Here is an 18,598-nt window from a genome sequence, read left to right as displayed (position 1 = left end):
GGCACGAGGAGGGATCGCGAGCGCGGGCTCCACGGGTGCGCGCCGGCCTCTGTGCTCGGTAGGTTACCGCTGAATCTCCCAGAGCAGAATTGGTAAGAGTGCGTCCATTCACCAGGCGTAGACGCTGCATTCGAGGAGGCCCCCGGGTCACCCCATCTGCACACATGCTGCGAGATGACTAATGTTCGTGGTTTCTAGCAGCACTGCCCAAAACCTAAGATGCCGTAGCCTCCCAGGCCTCCCCATGTCTGATTTGGCTGCCTTCCTCACCCCAGCTCTAGTGGACACAGACAATACACAAATTAACAATAAGGTAGTGCTGGACCCTGCCACAGGCCACCCTGGGAAGTTGCGGACAAAGCATGTTTCCAACCCCAGTGCCACAGAGTCCGAATCCAGTTTTGACAGGTTTGAGAAAAGTAGAGAGGACATCAAGAGAAAGACAGCCCAGAGCTAAGCAGGGCCTGATCTTCAAAGGCCACTTAGGCCTTGGCAAGGGTGTTAACCCCGAGAGAAGGCTTCGGCAGGTGATCAGCAGGGGAGCCATAAACGCTGTGTGAAGGAAAACTCTTGCTGGATGTGAGGGGGATGCAGATGGAGCAGGCAGGGTGAATGACGGTACCTGCCATGCCCTCTACTACAAACGGAACTAGAAGCACACACCTGTGATACCATTTCAGAAGGCACTTTGGCTGAGGTAATCAAGATTATAGGTGTGAGCCACCGCGCCCGGCCAATGTTTTGGTATACTTCTTATCGTTTACACAGCTCTTTATTAAGGCTGTTAGCCCTTAGGATAGTTGCCGCAAACATTCTTCTCAGTTTGCTTACCTTTTAATTATTTTTGTGGTTTTGTGGTGGTATTTTTTGTTTGTTTTACAGACAATGTCTTGTTCCATGCAGTGACACAATCATAACTCACAGCAGCCTTGAACTCCCGGGCTCAAGCCATCCACCAAGCTCAGCCTCCTGAGTAGCTGGGACTAAAGGCACTTTCAACCAGGCCCGATTAATTTTTTTTTTGTACTGATGGGGGTCTCACTACGTTGCCCAGGCTAGTCTTGAATTCCTGGCGTCAAGCAATTCCCCCACCTTGGCCTCTCAAAGCACTGGGATTATTCTACGTGTGAGCCATGATGCTCGGCCCTGATTTATGATTGCCTTTTTTTTTTTTTTTAAGACAGGGTCTCACTTCGTCACTCAGGTTGGAGTGCAGGTATGTGACCTCGGCTCACTGCAACCTCCACCTCCCGGGTTCAAGCAATTCTTGTGCCTCAGTCTCCCAGATTGCTGGGATATGCCAGGTGCAATGGCTCACACTTGTAATCCCAGCACTTTGGGAGGCTGAGGTGGGTGGATCACTTGATGTCAGGAGTTTGAGACAGCTTGGCCAACATGGTGAAACCCTGTCTCTACTAAAAATACAAAAATTAGCCAGGCCTGGTGGCGGGCGCCTGTAATCCCAGCTTCTTGGGAGGCTGAGGCAGGAGAATCACTTGAACCCAGGATGTGGAGGTTGCAGTGAGCAGAGATCCCGCCACTGTACTCCAGCCTGGGCAACAGTGGGAGATTCCATTGCAAAAAAAAAAAAAGGAAAAAAATACCAAATAGCTGTGATTACAGGCATGCACCATCACGCCCGGCTAATTTTTGTATTTTTAGTAGAGATGGGGTTTCACCATGTTGGCCAGGTTGGTCTGGAACTCCAAACCTCAAGTGATCCATCCACCTTAGCCTCCCAAAGTGCTGGGATTACAGGTGTGAGCCACTGCACCCGGCCTATGATTGCTTTTTAATATTTGGACGTATAAAAGTTTTAAATTTCTTGATGTCAAAGCCATGGATATGTTCCTTTGAGGTTTAAGTTTAGACAGCCCTTTCCCATCCAGAGATTGAGCACATACTTGTTATCTTTGGTACCATTTGTAAGACACATTTTGTACAGCTTAGCCTCAGTAAGATAGGAATGTGTTTTATTTATTTTCTTCTGCTTTTTTAAAAATTTGTATTTATTTATTTATTTTAGATAGAGTCCTGCTCTGTCACCCAGGCTGGAATGCAATGGCATGATCTCGGCTCACTGCAACCTCAACCTCCCGGATTCAAGCGATTCTCCTACCTCAGCCTCCAGAGTAGCTGGGATCACAGGCGCCTGCCACCACGCCCAGCTAATTTTTGTGTTTTTAGTAGAGACGGGGTTTTGCCATGTTGACCTCAGGTGATCCACCCACCTCAGCCTCCCAAATTGCTGGGATTACAGGCATGAGCCACCACACCTGGCCAGGAATGTGTTTTAAAACCAGTGATATCAGCTGGGCGTGGTGGCTCACCCTGTAATCCTAGCTCTCTGGGAGGCCATGGTGGGCTGATCACTTGAAGTCAAGAGTTCCAGACTAACCTGGCCAACACAGTGAAACCCCGTCTCTACTAAATTATCACATCTCATCCTTTTGGCAAAGATCAAGTGTAGGAAAAAAGATAAATTAACCAGGTGTGGTGGCATACGTCTGTAATCCCAGCTACACAGGAGTCTGAGGTGGGAGGATGGCTTGAACCCCGGAGACAGAGGTTGCAGTGAGCCAAGATCACTCCACTGCACTCCAGCCTAGGTGACAGAGTGAGACTCTCCCTCAAAGAAAAGAAAATAAATGCAATCATAAATAACACGGCTGGGCGTGGTGGCTCACGCCTGTAATCCCAGCACTTTGGGAGGCCAAGGCGGGCAGATCACAAGGTCAGCAGATCAAGACCATCCTGGGTAACACAGTGAAACCCCGTCTCTACTAAAAATACAAAAAATTAACCGGCCGTGGTGGCAGGCGCCTATAGTCCCAGCTACTCGGGAGGTTGAGGCAGGAGAGTGGCGTGAACCCGAGAGGCGGAGCTTGCAGTGAGCCGAGATCGCGCCATTGCATTCCAGCCTGGGTGACAGAGCGATACTCCGTCTCAAAAAAAAAAAAGTAATAATAATAATGATATGTCGCCCAGGCTGGAGTGCGGTGGCATGATCTCGGCTCACTGCAACCTCCCCCACCCAGGCTCAGGTGATCCTCCTGCCTCAGCCTCCCAACGAGTAGCTGGGACTATAGGCACATGCCACCACGCCAGGCTAATTTTTTTATGTGTAGTAGAGATAGGTTGGCCAGGCTGGTCTGGAACTCCTGAACTCAGGTGATCTGACTGCCTCGGCCTCCTAAAGTGCTGAGATTACAGGCATGAGCCACCATGCCAGGCCAGAATTTGTTCACAGTAGTACAGAAAATAATGGTGGGACTTAAAATTGGTGATATTTTAGATTTGATGGAAACTGTTATACTCCAATTATTTTGTGTGAAGAGATGTTACAGCCATTAAAATTATATTTTCGTGGATTTCTTAACAATGTGAAGTAGACTGGGCGAAGTGGCTTACGCGTGTAATCCCAGCACTTTGGGAGGCCAAGGCAGGTGGATCACCTGACATCAAGAGTTGGAGACCAGCCTGGCCAACGTGGTGAAACCCCGTCTCTACTAAAAAAATACAAAAATTAGCCAGGCACGGTGGCACTTGCCTATAATCCCAGCTACTTGGAGGCTGAGGCAGGAGAATCACTTGAACCTGGGAGATGGAGGTTGCAGTGAGACTAGATCACGCCACTGCACTCGAGCCTCGGTGACAGAACAACTCTGTCTCAAAACAAAACAAAACAATAAAACGGAACCCTGAGATTTGCAAAAGAAAATATGCAGATGACCGGGCTCACACCTGTAATCCCAGCACTTTGGGAGGCCAAGGCGGGTGGATTACCTGAGGTCGGGAGTTCAAGACCAGCCTGACCAACATAGAGAAACCATGTCTCTACTAAAAATACAAAAATTAGTCAGGCGTGCTGTCAGGTGCCTGTAATCCCAGCTACTTGGGAGGCTGAGGCAGGAGAATCGCTTGAACCTGGGAGGCGGCAGTTGTGGTAAACTGAAATCTTGCCATTGCATTCCAGCCTGGGCAACAAGAGAAAAACTCCTTCTCAAAAAAAAAAAAAAAAAAAAAAAAAAGCTGAGAGTAGTGGCTCACACCTATAATCCCAGCACTTTAGGAGGCTGAGGTGGGCGGATCACCTGAGGTGGGGAGTTCAAGACCAGCCTGACCAACATGAAGAAACCCCATATCTACTAAAAATACAAAATTAGCCAGGCATGGTGGCTCATGCCTGTAATCTCAGCTACTTGGGAGGCTGAGGCAAGATAATCACTTGAACCCGGGAGGCAGAGGTTCTGTTGAGCCGAGATCGCGCCATTGCACTCCAGCCTGGGCAACAAGAGCGAAATTCTGTCTCAAAAAAATAAATAAATAAAAGAAAAACAAAATATGCAAATGATCCATAGGCTTGAGAAGTGTCCCTTTGAGTGGTAACCAAAGAAATGCAAATTAAATAAAATAACGCAAAGCCTTTGCAACTAATTTTCAAATTAATGATCATTTAAAAGAGTAATTAAGAGAGCTGGAAAGGATGCAGGGAGATGCCATCGAGGTACATTGTGGTTGGAGTGTAAATTGGTACACCCTGTCGCTCAGGGCTATTTGCAGTATAAATGCATACATTTCGGCTGGACGCGGGGGCTCATGCCTGTAATCCCAGCACTTTGGAGGGCCGAGGTGGGCAGATCACGAGGTCAAGAAATTGAGATCATCCTGGTCAACATGGTGAAACCCCGTCTCTACTAAAAGTACAAAAAGTTAGCTGGGCATGGTGACGGGCGTCTATAGTCCCAGCTACTCGGGAGGCTGAGGCAGGAGAATGGCGTGAACCTGGGAGGCGGAGCTTGCCGTGAGCCGACATCCTGCCACTGCACTCCAGCCTGGGCGACAGAGCGAGACTCCATCTCAAAAAAAAACAAAAACAAAAAAACACACATTTCATTAAAACATACATTCCATTCCTACTTTTGCACTGATTTAATTACACGATTGTTCATAGCAGCATGAAATAGGGAAGCTTTAGAAAACAACTTAATGTCTAATAAAGTATGGAATAAATTGTGGTATGATTGCATGGGGGTAGTGGGATGGGGAGGCTGTGAGGGGGAAGGAAATAAATCTTAGGTAACGTAATGGTTTGTTGCCTTCCAAAGGGCCACAGGACATAAAAAGATATACGTTACGGTATATCTATGTTATTAAAATGTCATGTGGTGGGAAACTAGGAAAAAAGAGCTAGAAAGGATCTTTAAGATGGTGATCATGAAAAAAAAAGTTGAGAAAAAATGATCTAGTTTCCGTGTGGTGGCTCACGCCTATAATCCCAGTACTTTGGGAGGCCAAGGCAGGCACATCACCTGAGGTCATGAGTTCAAGACCAGCCTGGGCAACATATTGAGGCACCCATCTCTACAAAAAGTTAAAAACATGCTGGGTGCGGTGGCTCACACCTGTAATCCTAGCACTTTGGGAGGCCGAGGCAGGCAAATTACCTGAGGTCGGGAGTTCAAGACCAGCCTGGCCAACATGGTGAAACCCCGCCTCTATTAAAAATACAAAAAATTAGCCAGGTGCAGTGGCGTAGGCCTGTAATCCCAGCTACTCAGGAGGCTGAGGCAGGAGAATTGTTTGAACCCAAGAAGAGGACGTTGTGATGAGCCGAGATCATGCCACTGTACTCCAGCCTGGGCAATAAGAGCGAGACCTCAAAAAAAAATTTTTTTTTAAATATTAGCCAGGCCTGGTGGCACATGCCTGTAGTTCCAGCTACTCAGGAAGCTGAGGTGGGAGGATCACTTGAGCCCAGGAAGTGGAGGATGCAGTGAGCTGAGATCGCGCCCCTTAACTCCAACCTAGGCAAAGTGAGGAGACCCCCTCTCAAACAAACTTTACATTTCTGAGTGATAAACAGCATCGGCCGCCTCCGGGACATGCTCGGGTGGTGCACTGCAAGCTGCGGAGACTTAAGAAAAGGGAGTCTCGGTTAGAGCCTGGATATGGGGTATCTCCCCCTCCCCCGCCACGGCCAGGCAGTGCGGTCCGCCCTCCCAGCTGGGATCCCCGCGTCTCTCGGCCTTCGCTGGAGCCCCACTGTTGTGTTGAAGGAGACTGTCCTTCCGACCCCGAGTCCAGCTCCACAACCACGTAAACAAATTGTGGATTCAGACACCATGAGCGGCAGAAACAAAGGCGTCCCCAGTGTCCGGCCGTCGGCTGAGGAGAAGGGTCTGCCTGACGGCCACCTGGGGAGGGACCCGAGCACGTCCTCTCCGGTTCACGCCGCGCGCCTCCTTCAGGCCGACAACACAGGCGGCTGGTTTTGAACTTTCCGGTGCGAACCTCCCAAGGCTTCAGCCAGGTCACTCACTGTGTAAAGCCAAATCAAATATCTTTTTTGTTTTTTTGAGACGGAGTCTCGCTCTTGCTGCCCAGGCTCAGCTTCCCGAGTAGGTGGGATTCCCGCCCCACCACGCCCGGCTAATTTTTTTTTTTTTTTTTTTTTGAGACGGTGTCTTGCTCTGTCGCCAGGCTGGAGTGCAGTGGCGCGATCTCGGCTCACTGCAACCTCCAGCTCCTGTATTCAAGCGATTCTCCAGCCTCAGCCTCCAGAGTAGCTGGGACTACAGGCACCTGCCACCACGCCCAGTTAATTTTTTGTATTTTTAGTAGAGACAGGGTTTCACCATGTTGATCAGGATGATCTCAATCTCTTGACCTCATGATCCACCTGCCTCAGCCTCCCAAAGTGCTGGGATTACAGGCGTGAGCCACCGTGCCCAGTTAATTTTTGTATTTTTAGTAGAGATGGGATTTCACCATGTTGGTCAGGCTGGTGTTGAACTCCTGACATCAGGTAATCCACCCGCCTCAGCCTCCGGAAGTGTTGGGATTACAGGCGTGAGCCACCACGCCCAGCCTTTTTGTTTGTTTGTTTGTTTGTTTTGAGACAGTCTCACTTTATCACCCAAGCTGGAGTGCAGTGGCTCCATCTCGGCTCACTGCAAGTTCCACCTCCCGGGTTCACGCCATTCTCCTGCCTCAGCCTCCCAAATAGCTGGGACTACAGGCACCTGCCACCATGTCCGGCTAATTATTTTTGGATTTTTAGTAGAGACGGGGTTTCATTGTGTCAGCCAGGATGGTATCCATCTCCTGACATTGTGATCCACCTGCCTTGGCCTCCCAAAGCGCTGAGATTACAGGCGTGAGCCACCATGCCCAGCCGCTCCTTACATTTTTGAGTCTTCATAATCTTGCTTTTTTCTTTTTTCTTTCCTTTTTTCTGTCTTTCTTTCCTTTCTTCCTTTCTTTCCTTCTTACTTTCCTTTCTTCCTTTCTTTCCTTGTTTTTCTTTTCTTTCTTCCTTTCTTTTCTCATTCTTTCTTTCTCTCTCTCTTTCTTTCCTTTTCTTTCCTTCCTTCCTTTTTTTTTTTTAATCGAGTTTCGCTCGTTGCCCAGGCTGGAGTGCAATGGCGTGATCTTGGCTCACCGCAACCTCCACCTCTTTGGTTCAAGTGATTCTCCTGCCTCAGCCTCCTAAGTAGCTGGGATTACAGGCGTGTGCCACCACGCCCTGCTAATTTCGTAATTTTGTATTTTTTAGTAGAGATGGGGTTTCTACATGTTGGTCAGGCTGGTTTCCAATTACCGAACTCAGGTGATCTGCCCGCCTTGGCCTCCCAAAGTGCTGGGATTACAGGTGTGAGCCACCACACCTGGCCCGAGTCTTCATCATTTCATTCTCCATTTGGAAGGATGCTTGGCCCACTGCTTACTAGCTCTGCATTTGTGTCTTCATTTCACGCATTTGTCCATCCAGTGAATGTTCAAGTACATTCCATTTGCCTGGCCCTGGGATGATCAGAGGAGAAAAGATCCGTTTCCTGGAGAAGCTTAGAATCCAGCACGGAGATGAAGAAAAATGAGTAATTTTACAATCCAGTCCACAGCTACGAGTTTCAGCAAGCGCTATGCACTACAGTGAGAGCCCCTAATTGGGAGCTATTTGGGAGTTGGGGAGAGTTGCTGAGAAAGTGATGCGTAACCTGGGATTTGGCAGGTGATAGGGCCTGGTCAGGCAGCGGGAAGCAGGCTTTGAGGCTAAGAGGCCAAGGGCCTGGAGCAGCAGCCCCCAAGCTGGACAGGGAGGGAGCCGATTCTACTTGGAGGGCAACCACTGAAGGTTCAAGTGACACAATCCAATTCATGTCCTTTTTTTTTTTTTTAAAGATGGGGCTTCATTCTGTTGCCCAGGCTAAGTGCAGTAGCATGATCATAGCTCACTGCAATTCAAACTCCTAGGCTCAAGCAATTCTCCTGGCTCAGCCTTCCAAGTAGCTGGGACTACAGACACGCACCACCACACCTGGTTAATTATTTTTATCTTTAAAAAAATTTGTTTTGTTTTGTTTGAGACAGAGTCTCACTCTGTCACCCAGGCTGGAGTGCAGTGGTGCAATCTCGGTTCACTGCAAACTCTGCCTCCCAGGTTCAACCAAATCTCTGCCTCAGCCTCTTGAGTAGCTGAGATTACAGGCGCCCGCCACCATGCCTGGCTATTTTTTCTATATTTTTAGTGGAGACAGTGTTTCACTATCTTGGCCAGGTTGGTCTTGAACTCCTGACCTCATGATCCACTGGCCTCGGCCTCCCAAAGTGCTGGGATTACGGGCGTGAGCCACCATGCCCTGCCTGTCCAAAAAATAAAGTAAAAAGCCAGGGGCAGTGGCTCATGCCTGCAATATTAGCACTCTGGGAGGCCGAGGTGGGCAGATTGCCGAAGCTCAGTAGTTTGAGACCAGCCTGGGCAACACGGTGAAACTCTGTCCCTACTAAAACACAAAAATTAGCCAGGCGTGGCAGAGTGCATCTGTATTCCCAGCTACTCGGGAGAGTGAGGCAGAATTGTTTGAACCGGGGAGGCAGAGGTTGCAGTGAGCCGAGATCGGGCCACTGCGCTCCACACTCCAGCCTGGGTGACAGAGCGAGACTCCGTCTCTAAAATAAATAAATAAAATAAAATAAAAAACTAAGCAGTAAAACCATCCAGGCTTGGTAGTCACTGTGGTGCTTTCCTCAGGGTCCCTTCCCACAGGCGGCTGCTGAGGTCATTTTATCAGGCCCCCTGGGCTCACCTTTTATTCCATCCCGCACAGGTGAGCAGTCTGGGCAGGCTTTGGCCAGCTTCGCGCAGGTGCCACTGCACAGACTCTCCCTTCAGAGCAGCGCCGGAGGACGGGGTCAGGAGTCAGTGCACAAATCCCTCCCGTCCTTGGGGCCGGGCAGCCACCGCGGCGGGGAGACCCCTCGCTAAGGAGGAGGTTGGTGTTGGCTCCACTCGCCGGGTCGCCCAGGGCGCTTCACTTCCGAATCAACTCCCCACAGCCGCTGCTTTCAGGAGAAGCCAAGCCAAGTCACATACGGCACGTGCACTGGATCAAAACAATACACGTTTCTATATGCGCCAGACGGTATGTTTAGTACTTAAAGAGCAGGGCTGCAAATGAAAGGTCCTTACCCGGCTTCCATGCTATTTTCTCACTGCTTCTCCGCGCCAGGGCCGCCCTCTCCGCGGTGCGCGGGAGCTCGGGGAGCGCGCGCCCCCTGCCGGCCGGCCGGTGCGCGGGGCGGGTTTCGCGCCCTCCGTGCCCTGGTAGAGCTTGGAATTGCTTTGCTTGTTCCCGTCCGAGGCTACTTTGAGGTTCTAAGTGACTCCCCGTTCCCGGGTGCCTCGCCTTCGAGGAGCCCAAAGCTTCTCCATCTCTAGCGCTGGATGAGGCTCCCCTAGTTTTCCTTCTGCCCAGATACCCTGTGCTCTCACACAGGTTGTGCTGCTGGCGGGGAACCGGGACTGCAGTTGTACGTGGCCTGGAGCTCACTTCCGCTCTCCCCCTCGCTGGACCTCTGACCGCAGGTCTCTGAGCCTGTTTCTAGGAGGCCCCATGACAGCGAGACGGTGAAGCTACCAGCAATGGGGTCTGGTTCTGATGTAGCTAGCCATTGACCCCAACTTGCACAGCTGAGCTTGCACATTCCTCCTCTCCTCCCCAGCCCCTGCCCCCACGCCCAGCTGTGGCTGCCCCATGTCCTCTTCAGACGACCCCGCACAGCTGTGGCTGCCCCATGTCCTCTCCAGACGACCCGGCACAGCTGTGGCTGCCCTCCCAGCCTCCGTCTCACACCGCTCTGTGTGACTTTGTCCTGTGCTTGCTCCTGACTCATGGATTTTGCTTTATCTTTCATTTTTATTTTTTAATTTAATTTAATTTTATTTTTATTTTTTAAATTTTAATTAGAAAAAAATTTTTTTGAGACGGAGTTTCTCTTTTGTTGCCCAGGCTGGAGTGCAATGGTGCACTTTCGGCTCACAGCAACCTCTTCCTCCTGGGTTCAAGCGATTCTCCTGCCTCAGCCTCCCAAGTAGCTGGGATTACAGGCATGTATCACCATGCCCGGCTAATTTTGTATTTTTAGTAGAGACAGAGTTTCTCCATGTTGATCAGGCTGGTCTCGAACTCCTGACCTCAGGTGAACCGCCCACCTCAGCCTCCCAAACTGCTGGGATTGCAGGCGTAAGCCACCGCACCTGGCCTCGCTTTATCTTTTATACTTGCCCAGGGCCAAAGGGAAGTCTTACATTAGTCAAACTCACCAGATTCAGTAAAAACTCAACTCTAAAATAATTATTTGAGACCGGTGCAGTGGCTCACGCCTATAGTCCCAACAACTTGGAAGGCTCAGAGGTAGGGTTACTTGAGCCCAGGACCTCAAGACCAGCCCAAGGGGCCAGGCACGGTGGCTTACGCCTGTAATCCCAGCACTTTGGGAGGCCCAGGCAGGTGGACCATGTGGTCAAGAGATCGAGACCATCCTGGCCGACATGGGGAAACCCCGTCTCTACTAAAATACAAAAATTAGTGTGATGGCGCCCGCCTATAGTCCCAGCTACTCGGGAGGCTGAGGCAGGAGAATGGCCTGAACCCAGGAGGCGGAGATTGCAGTGAGCCAAGATTGCACCACTGCACTCCAGCCTGGGTGCCTCCTGGGTTCATGCCATTCTCCTGCCTCAGCCTCCCGAGTAGCTCCGACTACAGGCACCTGCCACCACGCTAATTTTTTGTATTTTTAGTAGAGACGGGGTTTCACCATGTTAGCCAGGATGGTCTTGATCTCCTGACCTCGTGAGCCACCGCGCCCGGCCGGCAAATTTATGGGTTCTTGTTATGGAGAATTGATCTAGGTTGATATTCATTCTGCCAGAGCCAGTGGAATTTGTAGTTTCTGAAAAGAGTTGTGTTATTTGGCAAAACCTGAACTGGGCATCACTTATCTTCATGTGCTTAGCCAAAGCCCTAGAAAAACTTTTTTGAGGCTATGTGCACTCGCTCACTCCTGTAATCCCAGCACTTTGGGAGGCCGAGACAGGCAGATCACGAGGTCAGGAGTTTGAGAACAGCCTGGCCAAGATGGTGAAACCCCGTCTCTACTAAAAATAAAAAAAATTGGCCAGGCATGGTGGCGGGCGCCTGTAATCCCAGCTACTCAGGAGGCTGAAGCAGAGAATTGCTTGAACCTGAGAGGCGGAGGTTGCAGTGAGCAGGCAGAGGAGACCCTAGAGCAATAATCCCTGGAAATAACAGGAATTTCAGGGACAAATCCAGACCCTCAAAAACTGTGAAATTGAGGGAGCCTGAGCAGAGATCTCCAAGGAACCAGGTACTATCTGTGTGCCAGGGTGAGAGGACAGAAAACGGACCAGGTCTGTCTCTGACAGGTTGAGCAGGTGGAGTGGGAAGGAGGGATCTGGAAGGCCAGGAGGGTGGAGGGAACTGCAGGGGTGGGTGATGGTGGCAGGGGCTGGGCTTTAGCCTCCTCCTCCCACTGCCCACCCCACCCTTAGGAGCCCTTTGTGAGGGGGAGGCCCCAGCTCTGTGATGTGGGCCTGGGCCCCAATAACTAGTCCCAGAGGGGATGCCCAGGGCTCAGCTGCATGAGGACAGCAGTGCAGTTGACATGGACATTCTCTTTCCTCTGGGCAGTGTTATTGGTACAGAGCTGTGCCCCAGCCCCATTCCCGAGATCATCCATTTCGTCCTCTTCGTTGTGTTTAGCCTGGTAATCCTGATCATCTTACGCCCCTACATTCCCAGGGAGCCGTCCTCAGTGCCTCCCAGAGAGGAGAACAGCGAGAATGTAAGGAGCCCTCAGCCCACATCCGGCAGAGAATGATTCTATTTTTCCTGCTCTCTTTTCCACTTTTCCACATCAACCAGAGGCGCTCCTGTGATGGGAAATCTCCCTCTAGGGACAGCAGGGCAGGCAGGGGTTGGAGTGGGCATAGGATTTCCATCCCAAGCTCCCAGACCATCTGTGGGGGTGCACGGGAAGCGTCACAGCAAAAGCAAACCCCGGGACTCAGCAGCGAGGACCCGGTCATGAGAGGGGTGAGGTCTCTTTGGGAGGACAGGCCCTGAGCCCGGACTCATCAGCCGCCTTCCCACGCAGGTGCCTCAGGGCCCAGCCTCTGTGCGAGGTGCTCTGGCGGCTGTGCTGAGCCCCTGAGAGCCTCCCACCTGAGACTGGAGTCGCCTCTGGCCTCCCCGGAAGCAGAATCCTCCCTGCCAGCCCAGAGGCACCTGCAGACCCAAGTGTGTGTGTTTCCCAAGCAGCGGAACAGGGACTGAGGACGCCCAGGGCGGGCCTCACGTAGAAAACCCCTCTGTGCTTTTCAAAGAAGGAAACCAGAAAAGGTTATTATGCACTTTAGAAACCAGTGAAAGAGAAGCACACAGGGCTCCGTGAGCTGGGCAGAGAAAGTGTGTCATTCACGAGCACTGTGGGTCTGCAGCTGTGGGGACAGGAGACTGAGACCTGGCCTGCGCCCTCTTTCTTGTCTCTCAGGATCAAGCTGAAGAGGGGAAATGGATCAGAATCGGAAATAGATATATCACTTTGAAAGGTAAGGCTCTGAGGGTCCCAGAAGCCCCAGAGATGACAGCTTCACCTGTCCCTAGGAACAAGCACCAAGTCTCCTAGGAAGTCATCTGCAGAGGCCTGATGGGGAAGCTCCTGGTAGGGCAATTGGAACCCGGGATCCGTCTCCGATTCCCTGCTGGGATGAAGCCATGGGGTCCAGGGAGCGGGTGTTGCCCAGGAGGGGACCAGTGACCACCTGGACATGCAGGAGGGGATGCAGGTCTATGTGGGCAGCTGTTTAACATGGCTGAGTCCTCTGAGACTGCCCCTATCCTCTCTCTCCAGGAGGTGGTCGTGACCCCCATGATGGGGCGTGTCGGGAAGCACTTTGGAGATGATAAAGTGCTGCCCACTGGGCACCTGGCTATCACTCTTGGGGCCCTGTGGCCTTGGACAGGGATGCTGGGGCTCCAGGGTCTAATCCCCGATCCCGGGGTCTCCCCTAAGGGCACATGCACTCAGCCTCCTGTAAGTCCCAGTTCCCTCCCTCGCCGCCATAACCCATCTCCTGCTTTCCAGATTGCAGAATTCTCTTGAAAGAACTGGACAACCTTGAGGTCTACATTTCCCTGGCGAAAAAGTGAGGCTCTTCCCCTTCTCTCCCATGTCCTTCTTCCTACCAGGGCCTAGGATGCCACCTGGGGCTGATCTGGGAGGGGAGATCACAGCCATGATGTCACTAAAGCACTGGGCAGGGGTAGGCAGAGCTTTGTGAAGTCAGCAGGGGGGGCCCTGGAGGGGTGTGGGCCGCAGGTTTCCAGTGCTCCCGGCTGCAGCCTGTGCCTCCTGTCTCCTGCAGGTGCCTGAGGAAGCTCTTTAGGGAGGGCAGCTCCCATCACCTTCCACGCCAAGTCCGCCCAGGGCCAGTGTACAAACGAGCACCTGCTAGGAACCACCAGCCACATGGGGGGCGTGGGAAAGCTTCTCCCACCAGCTTCCATGTGTCCCCACGGGCTCCCCCGGCTCCTCTGGCCTCCATGCCGACATCAGTCCCGAAGATCTCCGTAGAGTCCCTTGGGTCTCCATTATCCCTGAGCTCCTCCAAGCCACCAGAGCCTGTGTGTCCCCTGAAGCACCCTTCACACCGGCCACCTGTGAGCACCCTATCACCAAACCCGACCACCTCCGCAGAATCCTTAGGGTATCCGTCATCCCTGAGCTCCTCCAAGTCACCAGAGCCTTTGCGTCCCCTGAAGCACCCTTCACACAAGCCACGTGGGCGTTCCCCTCCCCGACGACGGAATCCTGGCTGGGTGTCCTGGACCGACTCCAGGCAGGCTGATTCCGAAACGGACGCCATCATATGCCCAATGTGCAAGGCCCCTGAGCGCTCCTGTCTACACAGCTGGTGGGTGCCTTCTAGCCCTCGAGTGATCCGAGGCGTTGGTCGCCGCAGTGAACCCGACCTGGACCTCTCCCGGAGGCAGGAGGCTGCGAGAGCCTGGTGCCACTGCACCTCCTCACAGTACCCATTCGAGCACCCTAATCTTCCCACCCCCCTACCAAAGGCTTCCTTCTAGGGAGACGCCACATGCAGGCAGGTGGAGGCAGGGGTCCTGCTTTCCTCAGCCTGGATGTGCCAATGCTGCTGGACGCACAAGACACCAAAATCCCAGACACTCCCATGGACACCGCATATCCGACATCCACGAACAACTGGGAATCTCCTGAGGACAACTTGGAGGTGCGTCCCCTCATCTGGGCAGCCCACAGGTGCTGGAAACGCGTGTTCTAATGGATTGGGAGGGGCGGAGATGGGGTCCAAACCTGCAGTCCCTGGACCCCTCTCCTTGGGAGGCTTGGTGCCCACAGAAACCCCTTCCACAGCGCTGCACACACAGATCTTCCTTCCTAGGGGATCTGAACTCACTTAGAAAACTGCCAGCACAGGAGGGATAACATCAGCTGTGCCCCCAACTGGAGAACCCAGAGACACTGGGTCATTGTCAACATTGCCCCCAAAATGGGCTCTCTGCTGGGGAAGATGCTCAGGAATTGTTGCTCTTTTGCAATGCCAGTCTCTCCTAACAGAACTGCAGATTCCACGTGTAGACCTGCAAACTTCTGTTCTCTGCAGTTCCCTGAGTCACACTTCAGACAATCACAATTTTTTTTTTTTTTTTTTTAGATGGAGTCTCATTCTGTTGCTCAGGCTGGAGTGCAGTGGTACCATCTGGGCTCACCACAACCTCCGCCTCCCAGATTCAAGCCATTCTCCTGCCTCAGCCTCCCGAGTAGCTGGGATTACAGGCGCGTGCCACCGCACCCAGCTAATTTTTGTAATTTTAGTCGAGAGAAGGTGTCACCATGTTGGCCAGGCTTGTCTTGAACTCCTGACCTTGAGATATCTGCCCGCCTCGGCCTCTCAAAGTGCTGGGATTATAGGCTTGAGCCACCACATCTGGATGAATCACAAATTGTAAACCTGAATAAATGCTGCAACCTCCAATGAGAGAAAAATATCTTCTTTGTCCAATTTCAGTTATTGTCTAGTCAAACGGTATCAATGTCGTATTTTAAAATTTCATTGGCAACAAGGCCTGAACTAGAGATGGGTGACTTCCTTATTTTGGAAACATTATAAAGACCCACAGCGAGTGGACTCTAGAAATAAACCAGCAGAGGCATGTGGGCTCACACTGGCCTCCAGGGGCTGTGCAACTGGCACATTATTTTGCACATAACTTGGGTCAGGTTTGTGAGGTCTGGTTTTTAAATGAAGCAACAACCATATAAAGATTTTCAAACAAATGAGTCAAATGTATGGCAGTATTTCTATTTTATCCTATGGCAAAATAATTCTTCCCAATTTTAATATTATTTTGTTCCTTAGGATTTGACAAAGTCTTAATGTTCAGCCAACATGGCTTAAGCTGATGAACTACTTAGTTTTTTTTGTTTGTTTGTTTTTTTGAGACGGAGTCTTGCTCTGTTACCCAAACTGGAGTGCAGTGGCGGGATCTCGACTCACTGCAATCTCCACCTCCCGGGTTCACGCCATTCTCCTGCCTCAGACTCCTGAGCGGCTGGGACTACAGGCACCCGCCACCACGCCTGGCTAATTTTTCTATTTCTAGTAGAGATGAGGTTTCACCATGTTGCTCAGACTGGTCTTGAACTCCTGACCTCAGATGATCTGCCCGCCTTGGCTTCCCAAAGTGCTGGGATTATAAACATGAGCTACTGTGCCTGGCCTTTTTTATTTTTTTGAGATAGAGTTTTGCTGTTGTTGCCCAGGCTGGAGTGCAATGGCACGATCTTGGCTCACTGCAACCTCTGCCTCCCAGGTTCAAGTGATTCTCCTGCCTTAGCCTCCTGAGTAGCTGGGATTATAGGCGCCTGCCACCACGCCTAGCTAACTTTAGTAGAGACGGGGTTTCACCATGTTGGCCAGGCTGGTCTCAAACTCCTGACCTCAAGTGATCCGCCTGCCTCGGCCTCCCAAAGTGCTGGGATTACAGGCATGAGCCACCACACCTGGCCCTCATCTCTCCTCTTGCTTGACAAACCTACACAGCCTTTTTGACCTGCTTCCTCAAACCCAGAAATATTTTTGCAAAGCTCTATTCCCCAGAGGATTCTGAGCTGTAGGAGGTGAAAGCCAGGGTCCTTTGTTCCTACTTTCTGCTCTGTGGTTTTCATCTCCTGGGGCAATGAGTTGGGCTGCCCTTTGGCAGGGCTCAGGACCAGGGTGTGAAATTCTAGAGCAGAAAGAACAAAGTTAGATATTTCAAAATATCACCTTGCTCCTTTTATTTCAGGCCCTTGATCCACTTGGATGCCCCTTTCTTTTTTTGAGGAGTCTCGCTCTTTCACCTAGGCTGGAGTGCAGTGGCGCGATCTTGGCTCACTGCAGGCTCCGCCCCCCAGGGTTCACGCCATTCTCCTGCCTCAGCCTCCCGAGTAGCTGGGACTACAGGCGCCCGCCACCTCGCCCGGCTAATTTTTTTGTATTTTTAGTAGAGACGGGGTTTCACCGTGTTAGCCAGGATGGTCTTGATCTCCTGACCTCGTGATCCGCCCACCTCGGCCTCCCAAAGTGCTGGGATTACAGGCGTGAGCCACCGCGCCCGGCGGTGCCCCTTTCTTTTTTTATTTATTTTTTATTTTTGACAGAGTCTCACTCTGTTGCCCAGGCTGCAATGGTGCGATCTCGGCTCACTGCAACCACCACCTCCCAGGTTGAAGGAATTCTCCTGCCTCAGCCTCCCAAGCAGCTGGGATTACAGGCGCCTGCTACCACACCCAGCTAACTTTTTGTATTTTTTTTTAGAAGAGATGGGGTTTCGCCATGTTGGCCAGGCTGGTCTCGAACTCCTGACCTCAGGTGATCCACCCACCTCGGCCTCCCAAAGTGCTGGGATTACAGACGTGAGCCACCGCACTTGACCTGTGGATGAACCTTTCTAAACAGGGCCCGCACTGGTCTGTGGGGCTCCCTGCCTTTTGCAGGTTTGGTGGGGCAGATACCTTTCTCCACCCTAGGACTGTATTTGTTTTCAAGTAGTCTGGCCAAAGCAATATTCCCTAAACTTTAGGCATTCTTGGATCCCTTTATGAGTTTTGCTATTTTGGCATGCTACATTAAGTTTTGCTTAATGTTTTTATGTAAAGCATCTTCCTCCTTTTACTTCTTTTTTTTTTTTTTTTTCTTTTTTTTTTTTGAGACAGTCTCGCTCTGTCACCCAGGCTGGAGTGCAGTGGCACGATCTCGGCTCACTGCAAGCTCCGCCTCCTGGGTTCACACCATTCTCCTGCCTCAGCCTCTCCGAGTAGCTGGGACTACAGGCGCCCGCCACCACGCCCGGCTAATTCTTTGTATTTTTAGTAGAGACGGGGTTTCACCGTGGTCTCGATCTCCTGACCTCGTGATCCGCCCGCCTCAGCCTCCCAAAGTGCTGGGATTACAAGCGTGAGCCACTGCGCCCGGCCTTACTTCTTTTATTGTGATAAAATTCATATAAAATTCACCGTTTTGAAGTGTACCATTCAGTGACTTTTTTTACAATGTTGCAAAACTATCACCACTATAGTGCCAATTTCTCATCACCCCAAAAGCAAGCCCCCCCCCAACACACACACACACACACACTCACACTCTGTCCTCCCATCCCTTGGTAATCTAATCTGTTTTTCTTCTTTTTTTTGAGACAGAGTCTCACTTTGTCATCCAGGCTGGAGTGCAGTGGCTCACTGCAACCTCCCCCTCTCCAGTTCAAGTGATTTTCCTGCTTCAGCCTCTCAAGTAGCTGGGATTACAGGCGTCTGCCATCATGCTCAGCTAATGTTTGTATTTTTAGTAAATAGGGTTTCACCATGTTGGCGGCCAGGTTGGTGTCGACCTCTTGATCTCAGGTGACCCACCTGCCTTGGCCTCCCAAAGTACTGGGATTACAGGTGTGAGCCACTGTGCCCGGCTGGATTTTTAAATTTTCTTTCTTTTTTTTTTTTTGAGACAGAGTCTGGCTCTGGAGTGCAGTGGTGTGATGCTGGCTCACTGCATCCTCTGCCTCCCAGGTTCATGCGATTCTCCTGTCCCAGTCTCAGGAGTAACTGGGACTGTAGGGCGGGTACCACCAAGCCCAGCTAATTTTTTTTTTTTTCTTTTGAGACAGGGTCTCACTCTGTCGCCCACATTGGGGTGCAGTGGCGTGATCTCGGCTCACTG

General features: G+C 51.4%; 1 protein-coding gene and 1 long non-coding RNA gene across 6 annotated transcripts; one reads left to right on the top strand and one right to left on the bottom strand.

Moving 5' to 3' along the window:
- The first annotated feature begins 181 nt into the window (after positions 1 to 181).
- On the top strand, positions 182 to 15,393 carry LOC129485918 (uncharacterized protein C5orf60). 5 transcript variants are annotated; one of them, XM_063642496.1, is made up of 7 exons: positions 182 to 313; positions 9,111 to 9,425; positions 12,856 to 12,913; positions 13,450 to 13,510; positions 13,730 to 14,278; positions 14,439 to 14,614; positions 15,059 to 15,202. In XM_063642496.1, the coding sequence occupies exons 1-6, from the start codon at positions 182 to 184 to the stop codon at positions 14,599 to 14,601; spliced, it is 1,278 nt and encodes a 425-aa protein (XP_063498566.1). In that variant the 3' UTR covers positions 14,602 to 14,614; positions 15,059 to 15,202. The 5 variants fall into 5 exon arrangements, with proteins under 5 accessions (XP_063498566.1, XP_063498567.1, XP_055140954.1 ...); XM_063642497.1 differs by lacking the exon at positions 15,059 to 15,202 and having other exon boundaries at positions 14,451 to 14,612; XM_063642499.1 differs by lacking the exons at positions 182 to 313; positions 9,111 to 9,425 and adding an exon at positions 11,898 to 12,147 and having other exon boundaries at positions 13,730 to 14,071; positions 14,500 to 14,614; positions 15,059 to 15,393.
- On the bottom strand, positions 4,918 to 9,831 carry LOC134737088 (uncharacterized). The gene is made up of 2 exons (XR_010121641.1): positions 9,473 to 9,831; positions 4,918 to 9,386 (listed from the first exon to the last, which is right to left on the bottom strand). It is a non-coding gene; the product is annotated as an uncharacterized lncRNA (long non-coding RNA).
- Positions 15,394 to 18,598: the final 3,205 nt, after the last annotated feature.

This window comes from Symphalangus syndactylus, chromosome 7, assembly GCF_028878055.3.
Source record: "Symphalangus syndactylus isolate Jambi chromosome 7, NHGRI_mSymSyn1-v2.1_pri, whole genome shotgun sequence".
In the NCBI taxonomy this organism is placed as follows: Eukaryota; Metazoa; Chordata; class Mammalia; order Primates; family Hylobatidae; genus Symphalangus; species Symphalangus syndactylus.
Note: the sequence above shows the minus strand (reverse complement) of the source record. Positions and strands in the feature narration are given on the sequence as shown.